Source organism: Pelophylax lessonae (genome assembly GCF_965119305.1).
Source record: "Pelophylax lessonae genome assembly, chromosome: 11".
NCBI classification, from domain to species: Eukaryota; Metazoa; Chordata; class Amphibia; order Anura; family Ranidae; genus Pelophylax; species Pelophylax lessonae.
Window position 1 is genome coordinate 191,312,652 of NC_138778.1, and position 11,841 is coordinate 191,324,492.

General features: G+C 43.0%; 1 protein-coding gene across 1 annotated transcript in view; it reads left to right on the plus strand.

Annotated features, from left to right (window-relative positions):
• The window catches only part of RAB22A (RAB22A, member RAS oncogene family), a 45,342-nt gene extending 33,887 nt beyond the window's left edge, over positions 1 to 11,455 (plus strand). The window contains exons 5-7 of the mRNA XM_082271944.1: positions 1,213 to 1,319; positions 5,650 to 5,759; positions 10,739 to 11,455. Coding sequence (XP_082128070.1) covers positions 1,213 to 1,319; positions 5,650 to 5,759; positions 10,739 to 10,833 — 312 coding nt within the window. The 3' untranslated portion in view covers positions 10,834 to 11,455. The remainder of the gene's footprint in view (positions 1 to 1,212; positions 1,320 to 5,649; positions 5,760 to 10,738) is intronic.
• Positions 11,456 to 11,841: the final 386 nt, after the last annotated feature.

Consider the following 11,841-nt stretch of genomic DNA (forward strand, 5'->3'; position numbering starts at 1 on the left):
ATGGTCCAACACACGGGTGACGGGAATTTGCAATACGATTTTAATTCTTCATGTTTGTGAGTATGCATTCAGCATTTTATTAAAATATTTTAAACAGTACCACGGGTAATGCACTAGGTGTTTGCGCCTCCTTTTCCTTTCTTTCTTACATAACTATGCATGCTTAGGAGACTCGGGCATGTTTATATGAAAAACTGTGAAAAGAAAGATCCTTCTTTTCATCTCCCCATTGCACTATGCAGCTAAGGAAAAGAAGAAGACAATGATTCTTGAATCTTACACAGGGCTAGAGACTCTCCCCTTCCCCATGTGACAGCGCCGGGTTTCTGAGCAGGCAGTCAACAAACTCCTACGCTGTCACATGGGGAGAAGGGGGGTGAGTCACATGCCCCAATACATAGAAATACCACGTTTTTTGTTTAGCTCCCAGTGTATTAATATAGCAGCTAATCAGCAAAGGAAAAGGTGAGCACAACTGGAAAGGGTGGGCATTAAGTCAACCTGTTGCTTTTCCCTGCATAGGCAAAGCAGAGGTTCACTTGAAGACCATGGGATCACGTCTGTCCATCTTGTCTTGTAAGTTAAGAGATTTCCTTTAAATAATCTGACTGTAATTGGGCTGCCGTGGGTTCCTGCCCTTTGTATGGTATCTTTGTATATTAAAGAGGTTGTAAACCCACTTCACAAACTTTTACCTATAGGTGCTATAAATATCTCCTAAACATGCACTGTTTAGGAGATATTTACAGTGCATTCTGCCGATGACGTCATCAGCACATGCGCTCTGAAGGAACGGCCACCCGTGCCGTTCATTCAGAGCCCAGTGCTGTGAACTGCGGCTCTCGCGCGGGAGTAATGTAATCGCGCCTCCGGCCAATCAGATGGCCGGAGGACTCGAACCAGGAAGCAGGACGGCCGGACATGTCGGCCGTCCTGTCGCTGAGGGGGCGGCACGGCGGGGGCTTCGTTTTAAGGTAAGTACTTCATAATGAGCTAGTATGCGATGCATACTAGCTCATTATGCCTTTCTCTTTACAGGGCTTTTTTTTCTCTCGTTTTTTTTAAATGACTTTACTTCCTCTTTAAATAAACTGGTTGTGGTGTCACAGATTGGTTTCAGTTCTGTAGGTCCAGTGAATGACTTTGTATTAACAGACCTGACTTCATATAGATAAGCTTCTAATGTTCTGCTGATCACCAACTCTCTTACAGGAAACGTTTTCAACGTTAAAGAACTGGGTGAAGGAGCTTCGTCAGCATGGGCCCCCCAACATCGTGGTGGCAATAGCTGGAAATAAATGTGACCTGAATGATGTCAGGTACTTCTGGTTACCCTAATACACATATTGCCTGTCATTCTTCCTATGCCCTGTATACAAGCCATGTCTTATCCATGTCGGATTGTGTATCAGCTCTACGTGTAGAAAACACTGGGAAGGTGACAGTTGGTAAATGGTGTAGCCTGGAAATATTCCAACACAACCTAGAGAACATGTACAACCAATCAGATTCTCCTTTCCATATCTAACCTGCGCTGATAGTTTGATAAGAAGAGGTGTGTTGTTTGCCAAGGCTTAGAAACACTGCTGTATATTCATACTGGTAAATTAAATAAGGTAACATGCAGTAGGCCGTATCGGAGAAACAGAAATCCTCTTTAAAGCGGGCCTCCACTGGACTGGACTCCAATGGATATTTTCATGTCTGCCCTCCATACTTAAACAATAGGAGATAGTTAAAGTCCAGGCTTTTAACTAACTAAGCCTAAAACTGCCCCTAACCTCCCTTCTAACTCCTATACTATCTACCCTGTAGAATGAATATGCATATATTTGCCTATTCTCAGGGTGCTCCCGTCCTATTATGTGATCGCTCCAGCTGCTGGCTTCAGAGGAAAGGACAGAACGTAGACGAGGACTGCAATTCCTAGGTGGTGACACCACCCATATCCTTACTATGGGGCATCCATTGTTGGCCGTCCCTTCTCTCCCCTGAAGCTGGCACTGGGAGCCAATCACATGACCGGACCGGAGTGCCCTGAGAATAGGTAAGTATAGGCATCTTCCGTCTACAGGGTAGTTAGAATAGGAGTTAGAGTTGGAGTGGAAGCCATTTATGCTTAGTAAGTTAAAGGATAAGTTTACCTTTTAACAGAAAAATAATAAATGCACATTTTTTGGAGGTACGTAAAAAAATTTACATTTACTATTTTTTGTTTTGTAAAGCCTTGCACCTGCGATCAGTAGATCACTTGATGTTATGCAGGTCTCCTGCAGACCTGTCAGTGTATCTGTCTGCTCGTAAAGCAGATACTTACTGACAGGTGGAATGATTGAACTACCACAACAGCACCATGGTAGTTCATTGAATACTACAAGCCGACAGCTGTAAAGACCTACCTACACGGCCAAGTTTTTTAAAGAGTGACAGCGGGCACCTGGAGAAGATGCCAGCCTGCTGTCACTGGGGAGGGAGAATGGCTGCAGCTGCTGGAACATATTACATGTTCCAGCCTATATATGGGGGGAACATGTAACATGTTCCAAAAGGTGAACTTCTCCTTTAAGCAGTGTACATACCTTTTTTTTGGTGTAGGCCACTATGTCTTTATTCCTGCCTAGGCAAGGATGGCAAAAAGATCAGCTTTCACTTCCTTTTGTGATGTCACGTCACACATTCTACATTGTTTCACTTGGAGGTGAGTATTGCGGGACACAGCAGACCTGCAATATCTTGCGCATGCGCACACACACAATACAGGCCAGCCAGGTCCCAAATACATGGAAGACCTGTGTGTATGCAAGATTCCCCACGCAAGCACAGGCACACCACGGGACTTTCCCAGTCCCATATATCTGGCAGAGACCTGCTTTGTGTCTGCACATGTGCAAACAGGAATTTTAAGATGGTGGCGTGCTAGGAGAGGGGTGCATGGAGAACTTCAGCAGCAAGCAAGACAACGCTGGGATACATGGGCTAGTGAGTATGAATTTATTTAACAGCTGTTATCTGGCTAAATGTTTGTAGTGAATTTCCTTTTTACCAAGGTAGTGAATCTCCCTTTTACCTGATCTGAGGGGTATGGCTGCCCCCTCTACGTTGCATATTTACGGATATGTTATGAAGATCGTATTAACTGATGGGAGCTGTTAAATCATGCAAATACCACCAGCTATTTCCTTCACCTAAAGAAAAGGAACTCACTGCTCAAGGTGGTGTGAAAGCCTGATGACACACACCAGTGCACGCCCCGGCTCGCCTCCGTGGATAATCAATGAAGAAAAAGAATTGGCTGCACTCCAGATGAGGTCAAAATCCAGATTTATTGACTGGACATCCCAAGGTGACAATAGTGACAAGGTAGACGCGTTTCACACACTACAATGTGTGCTTAATCATTACCTAATGATTAAGCACACATTGTAGTGTGTAAAACGCGTCTACCTTGTCACTATTGTCACCTTGGGATGTCCAGTCAATAAATCTGGATTTTGACCTCATCTGGAGTGCAGCCAATTCTTTTTCTTCATTATCTCCTTCACCTACCTACTGTAAGGATTCAGATATGCGTCACAGTGCCTAACATTCTGAAATGTTGTCTGTCCGCCTTCTTTTCTGTCTGCTGAGTGGATTATAAATATTCCTAGTCCAGTACAAAGGCAATGGCCCAGGAATCTGCATATTTGAGCTAAGAGTTATCAGTGTCCCCAGATTTATATATCCCTACACATGTACAGTGCCTTGAAAAAGTATTCATACCCTTTCAAATTTTCCACATTTTGTCATGTTACAACCAAAAACGTTAATGTATTTTATTGGGATTTTATATAATAGACCAACACAAAGTGGCACATAATTGTGAAGTGGAAGGAAAATAAAACATGGTTTTTGAATTTTTTTTACAAATAAATATCTGAAAAGTGTGGTCAATACTTTGTAGAACCACTTTTCGTTGTAATTACAGCTTCAAGTCTTTTTGGGTGTGTCTCTACCAGCTTTTCACATCTAGAGTGAAATATTTGCCAGTTCTTCTTTGCAAAACAGCTCAAGCTCTGTCAGATTGGATGGAAGAGCGTCTATAAACAGCAATTTTCAAGTCTTGCCACAGATTCTTAGTTGGATTTAGGTCTTGACGTTGACTGGGCCATTCTAACATGAATATGCTTTGATCTAAACCATTCCATTGTAGCTCTGGCTGTATGTTTAGGGTTGTTGCCCTGCTGGAAGGTGAACCTCCGCCCCAGTCTCAAGTCTTTTGCAGACTCTAACAGGTTTTCTTCTAAGATTGCCCTGTATTTGGCTCCATTCATCTTAACATCAACTCTGACCAGCTTCCCTGTCCCTGCTGAAAAAAAGCATCCCCACAGCATGATTCCTGTCACCACCATGTTTCACAGTGGGGATGGTGTGTTCAGGATGATGTGCAGTGTTAGTTTTCCACCGCACATAGTGTTTTCTTTTAGGCCAATTTTGGTCTCATCTGATTAGAGCACCTTCTTCCACGTTTGCTGTGTCCACCACATGGCTGGCTTCTCGCAAACTGCAAACAGGACTTCTTATGGCTTTCTTTCAACAATGGCTTTCTTCTTGCCACTCTTCCATAAAGGCCAGATTTGTGGAGTGCACGAATAATAGTTGTCCTGTGGACAGATTCTCCCACCTGAGCTGTGGATCTCTGCAGCTCCTCCAGAGGTACCATGGGCATCTTGGCTGATTCTCTGATTTAATGCTCTCCTTGCCTGGCCTGTCAGTTTAGGTGGACGGCCATGTCTTTGTAGGTTTGCAATTGTGCCAAACTCTTTCCATTTCGGATGATTGATTGAACAGTGCCCTGTGAGATGTTTAAAGCTTGGGATATTTTTTCATAACCTTACCCTGCTTTAAACTTCTCCATAACACTATCCCTGACTGGTCTAGTGTGTTCCTTGGCCTTCATGATGCTGTTTGTCCACTAAGGTTCTCTAACAATCCTCTGAGGGCTTCACAGAACAGCTGTTTTTATACTTAGATTAAATTACACACAGATGGACTCTATTTACTAATTAGGTGACTTCTGAAGGCAAATTTTAGTTAGGGGTATCAGAGTAAAGGGTAACTCTGTGGCAAGACTTGCAAATTGCTGTTCACAGACACTCTCCATCCAATCTGACAGAGCTTGAGCTATTTTGCAAAGAATAATTGGAAAATATTTCACTCTCTATATATGCAAAGCTGATAGAGACATACCAAAAAATACTTGCAGCTGTAATTGCAGCAAAAGGGGGTTCTACAAAGTATTGAATCGGGGGGGGGGGGGGGGGGACTGAGTACAAATGCACGCCACACTTTTTAGACATTCATTTGTAAAACATTTTGAAAACCATTTATCGTTTTCCTTCCACTTCACAATTATGTGCCACTTTGTGTTGGTCTATCACATAAAATCCCAATAAAATACATTTACATTTTTGGTTGTAACATTACCAAATGTGGAAAATGTCAAGGCACTGTATGTGTGGTGTGAGAAACTGCTTGCCTGACGTTCCACTTTAAATCATACAAACTGTGCTGTGTAGGGTTCTTTAAGCTGCAATTCTCCCTCTACAATAAATCTGATATTGTAAGAAACCTTTACCTTTGTCAACAGAATTGATTCCCTTTGTCTTTTAGGGAAGTGCTGGAAAAAGATGCTAAAGATTATGCTGATTCCATCAATGCTGTCTTTGTGGAGACAAGTGCCAAGAACGCCATCAACATTAATGAGCTATTCTTAGAAATTAGTAAGTATACAGGCCGCATCTTTAACAACCAAGTCAGCTCCGTGTCTTTGTCTCCATAGATTGTCTATAAAGAGACCACATGGGAAAAGTGACAGGGTCTCTTTAAAGCCCACCCAACCCATTTATACATACCTTCTCAGCAGTCCCGCCACTCCATTCCAGTTGTGTGCACAGAGTTGATAATGTACTTCTGCTCCTGTAAACGTGTGTTAGTCCTGACGATTGGCTGCTAGGCAGTTTCGGCTGTTGCTCTAAATTTTTGGGGGGGCGCAAACAGAAAAATGTAATAGGCATTGCTTCGCTGCAAAAAAACGCGGTAAAAAATAGCGTGACTTTGAGGTCACACAAGTGTGAAAGGGGCCTTCAGTAATCAAGGTACAGTGTTCCCCCATCAATGCAGAGTGACCAGTGAGCAGTGCCCCCATCAATGTGGAGTGCCCCCTTCAATGTGGAGTGTCCACAGCGTGCCCCCTTCAATGTAGAGTGCCCACAGCGTGCCCCCTTCAATGTAGAGTGCCCACAGCGTGCCCCCTTCAATGTAGAGTGCCCACAGCATTCCCCCTTCAATGTAGAGTGCCCACAGCGTGCCCCCTTCAATGTAAAGTGACCACAGCGTGCCCCCTTCAATGTAGAGTGACCACAGTGTGTGCCCATCAATGTAGAGTGACCAGTGTCAGGCACTCACCTTTTGTGTTTGCAAAGTGTTGAACTTGAGTCCGGGAAAGCTGCCGCCCTCCTCCTCCTCCTCCTGACTGGCTGGCTTGCTTGTTGTCCTCTCCGGTCCGTCCTCAGCAGAGACACTGAGTGGAATGGCTCTACCAAATGACGCCCAAGCACCGCCCTTTGACTTCGATATCCTATGGACCAATCACAGGATGGCAGTGGTACAGTGGGAGTGTCCGGGGCGCATTGCTCTGCGCCCCGAGGACACTCTGAAGGACACCAATCAGAGCCACATAAAAAAGCACATGATGACAATACCCCCACCCTCTCCATAGGCAGCAGTGTGTCCAGCACCCTGCTCACATTTAAAGGTACACATTTTTTTTGTTTTTAAATGCTGATGTTCGGATGGGGGGGGGGGCGGTGCCCCTGCGCCTCCTATTGACAAGCCGCCACTGCTGCTAGGTGTGAACATTGCATCATGGGAGGAGGTCATATCTGCCTCCATATAAAAAAGTAGAAGAAATCCGCTCTTAGGATAAAGAGTGTATAAAAAGTATATAAACACCACAATTGGCTGCTGCCCACTTCAGAAAATGCAACCCTAGAAGGGAAGCATCAGATGTATGGGTAGAATGAGGAAGTGATTGGCGCTACCTAATGGGGTGTTTGGGAAATCAGATTGTTTAGATGTTATTACGTCACTCCTAAGAATAAATGATATACCTGGTGTTTGGTATGGAGTGTGTATATATATCTAATGTAAATATGCGTGATAAAAATTAAAGTCAGTGTGTATCCATATTAAGTGACAAGCATAAAAAATAAACATTAAAACTATTTCTGTGTATATAAAGTTCAAACACTAAAAGTGCAAGTACCAATCTGCGTGTTGATATAAAAAGATATATAAATAAATAAATATGTGCAGACCCAAAGTGAACGTGTGCAAATTTGGTGCAGTGAATGATCGGTGTGTTACACAATGTGTGTGAAATAAATAAATATGTGCAAAATCCGCGATAAACCTGTATGGTTAGTGGCTAGTTACAAGAATAAATGGATATATCTAATATCCCTGGTATGTGTGTTAAAGCCGGAAATGGGCTCTTCCAGATTGGATAAACAAAATAAATATCCAGGTGTGTGCAAATCTGCTAGTTAGGAGCTAATAATAAAGTAAAAAATGTGTTTATAAATACAAAAATTAATGTGCAGTGGTGAGTGCAGGTAGCATTAAATTCTACCTTATCAGTAAGCAAACTGCAAGTGTGTGGTAATATAGGAGTATGTCTTATTTAAAATGGATGGATGCATATACTCTTGCCTGTAGGTGTGTACAGTTCCAGTAGTGGGTATAAACTGAGAGTTTAACACAAGCAATAAATATTAGTAATAAATATAGCTGCCAATAAATAGGTGCAACGGTGCAATTGTGAAAGAGAAAAAACTGTGCAAATTCAGCAAAATAGGTGGGTATCACTGTAGAACGACACAACGGATAAGTCCAAATATCATGCAATCAAAACTGGTGAATGAATCCAAAAAGTCCTATAATTATATAGACCATATAAAATGGTTAAGGTGCTCTTTTCTCTATGCCCGGAGTGCAGTGAGTGGGCGGAAGGTAAGGTGCTCCCCTAATCCTGGGGTCTTGCGCTTACCAGATTCACGTACCCCTGCAGGGGTGAATAGCGGGTCGATATTGGGGATCGCTCCCATACACCGGCAACCTGGTCCCTTCTAATGTGCTTCCTCCCTGTGCTCGGTCTCACTCCGTCATAGGGTAAATGGCTTACGGTATCAGTTCAGAAAGGAAATATCCAGTGCAATCCCCGGGTATGGAAAAAGGGAAAGGAGCCTCCGATAGTGAAGTATTGCTTAAAAACTCTTTATTCCAATAAAAATAGACATGTACTCACATATAGTATGAACCTGTAGCGCGTCCGTCTGGCATAGGAGCCGCAACCTCCTCTCTCGCGGTGCACACCTGGGAGTAGCGTGCATGCCAACCGCCGGATGTGCGTTCCGAGCCTCGGGATCGTTAGACGGAAGTGATGTGGTCACGCTCTCGACGCGTTTTGTCACACTGACGTCATCTGGAGCACGCTACTCCCAGGTGTGCACCGCGAGAGAGGAGGTTGCGGCTCCTATGCCAGACGGACGCGCTACAGGTTCATACTATATGTGAGTACATGTCTATTTTTAATGGAATAAAGAGTTTTTAAGCAAACTATCGGAGGCTCCTTTCCCTTTTTCCATACCTGGGGATTACACTGGATATTTCCTTGCTGAACTGATACCGTAAGCCATTTACCCTATGACGGAGTGAGACCGAGCACAGGGAGGAAGCACATTAGAAGGGACCAGGTTGCCGGTGTATGGGAGCGATCCCCAATATCGACCCGCTATTCACCCCTGCAGGGGTACGTGAATCTGGTAAGCGCAAGACCCCTGGATTAGGGGAGCACCTTACCTGCCACCCACTCACTGCACTCCGGGCATAGAGAAAAGAGCACCTTAACCATTTTATATGGACTATATAATTATAGGACTTTTTGGATTCATTCACCAGTTTTGATTGCATGATATTTGGACTTATCCGTTGTGTCGTTCTACAGTGATACCCACCTATTTTGCTGAATTTGCACAGTTTTTTCTCTTTCACAATTGCACCGTTGCACCTATTTATTGGCAGCTATATTTATTACTAATATTTATTGCTTGTGTTAAACTCTCAGTTTATACCCACTACTGGAACTGTACACACCTACAGGCAAGAGTATATGCATCCATCCATTTTAAATAAGACATACAGTAATCCCCCGCTACATCGCGGTTCAGTTTTTGCGGTCCCGGTAATTCGCGGTTTTTTTTGTAATGTTATTTTACTATATAAATCATTAAAAATGAAAGATTTTTGTGTTTTTCATAGCTCTTGCTATGTCTCTAAGTATCTTTTATGTGTTTAAATGAGTTTCTATTGTTTTAAAAGTGTGTTTAAAGACCTTAAAATGCTTCTACACGTACAGTGACAGTAAAAAAACATGCCTACAATGCATTTTAATAGGGTTTTTCTATTTCGCGGAATTTCACTTTTCGCGGCTGGGTCCGGAACGTAACCCCCGCAATGGAGGGGGGTTTACTGTACTCCTATATTACCACACACTTGCAGTTTGCTTACTGATAAGGTAGAATTTAATGCTACCTGCACTCACCACTGCACATTAATTTTTGTATTTATAAACACATTTTTTACTTTATTATTAGCTCCTAACTAGCAGATTTGCACACACCTGGATATTTATTTTGTTTATCCAATCTGGAAGAGCCCATTGCCGACTTTTACACACATACCAGGGATATTAGATATATCCATTTATTCTTGTAACTAGCCACTAACCATACAGGTTTATCGCGGATTTTGCACATATTTATTTATTTCACACACATTGTGTAACACACCGATCATTCACTGCACCAAATTTGCACACGTTCACTTTGGGTCTGCACATATTTATTTATTTATATATCTTTTTATATCAACACGCAGATTGGTACTTGCACTTTTAGCGTTTGAACTTTATATACACAGAAATAGTTTTACTGTTTATTTTTTATGCTTGTCACTTAATATGGATACACACTGATTTTAATTTTTATCACGCATATTTACATTAGATATATATACACACTCCATACCAAACACCAGGTATATCATTTATTCTTAGGAGTGACGTAATAACATCTAAACAATCTGATTTCCCAAACACCCCATTAGGTAGCGCCAATCACTTCCTCATTCTACCCATATGTGCCTCCATACCTTGTCATTTCTCAGTAACTCTAGCAAAACAACAAAACATTGAAGAATTTGGTTGTTATCAGGTTGGAGGTGGTCTGATTGGGGATTCTGTCTCTTTGCCCTAATTCAGTGGTCACCAAACTGTGGCCGGGTGCCAGATGCAGCCCTTTGATTGCCTGTATCCAGCCCTCGGGGCAGTATTCGTCCCACTGATCCAAGACAGAATTCTGCCTACTGACGACAACAATGGGCACCAGTTCTCCCACTGACATCAACAATGGGGCACTTTTCCTCCCTATGATACCAACCATAGGGCACTATTCCTCCCTCCAATACCAAATGGGGCAATGTATACTCCCACTGATGCCAGGAAACTTTCTACTTCCGCTCTCCACAGTCCAGCCGCCTAAAAGTCTGAAGGAAAATAAACTGGTCCTTCCCTTATGTGGAGACCTCTGCCGTAATGGGTGAGATGGTAGTCTCTTTAAATATCTCTTCTCTTTTTCTTTAGGTAAAAGAATCCCATCAGCCAATGCCAGCGCCACATCTGGAAAGGGATTTAAGCTTCGAAGGCAATCTTCAGAGGTGGAGCGCCGATGCTGCTGACCAGATGGATGTGTATATGGGACTGTTTGAGAATGGTGCCTCCACCAGTCTAGTTACCACTATGCACACAGTGTGTACGCTTCCTCCGCTGTAAGCTTTCCACAGAAAGGGAAAATGTATAGACGCCGTCCGTCTATATAGTGTTTTTTTTTTTTTGTTTTTATACTATAGCTTAGAATTTTTCGGTACTCATGTTTGAAGGATCTCTGTTCTCCCTTCTTAACCCAGAGCTCCATCGTTCATCTTTCCATGCTTGTCCTCTAGGAGGACATGGAGGCCATTCAGATGGAAGACTGGGGCTCTCCTGTAGCCATTCCAATACTCACAGGCAGGCTCAACCGTAGATAAGATATTTTTTTAAGCGCAATTGGGTCAATTTACTAATTTCTGTGGTTTTTAAGGCGTTAACATCTTCTTGAGACAGGGTTGTTCAGAGGAAAGATTGGCCGGTCGTTTTAAGACACAACTCCCAGCACAAAAAAGATAGTTTTAGGATAGTTTTAGTTTATGTATAATGATAATACTAAAGACTTTGAGGCTTAAAGAGCATTAATGGGTCTACTGAATTAGGGCAGATAGTTAAAGAATTCACCCAAACACTACATATATATAAAACATTAGGGTGTGCGCACCCCAAAGCTCAAACACACATGCCTTTCTCTGCAGGCTCAACTGCACTGGACAGTGAATGAATGGGGAGTGTTCTGTTTTGACTCGCTTCCTGTTTATTCACAAAGTGAATCATAGTAATCACATATTTACTCGCCCCATCCCCCGCTCTCCATCCTGAAACATCCCCCGCAGCCGCCAAGGGAAGAGGAGAGGAGGGAAGCCAGCACTGTGGGATGGGGGGACAAACACGGGGGGGATTGGCACTGCACGTATTGATTAGGGTGTGCCCAGGCACACCTGGCACAACCCCTGTGCATGCCTATGATATAAAATGCAGCATAACATCATTTTACTTCCTTTTCCATAAAAAGATGTATTTTTTGCTTTAGGTTGTTA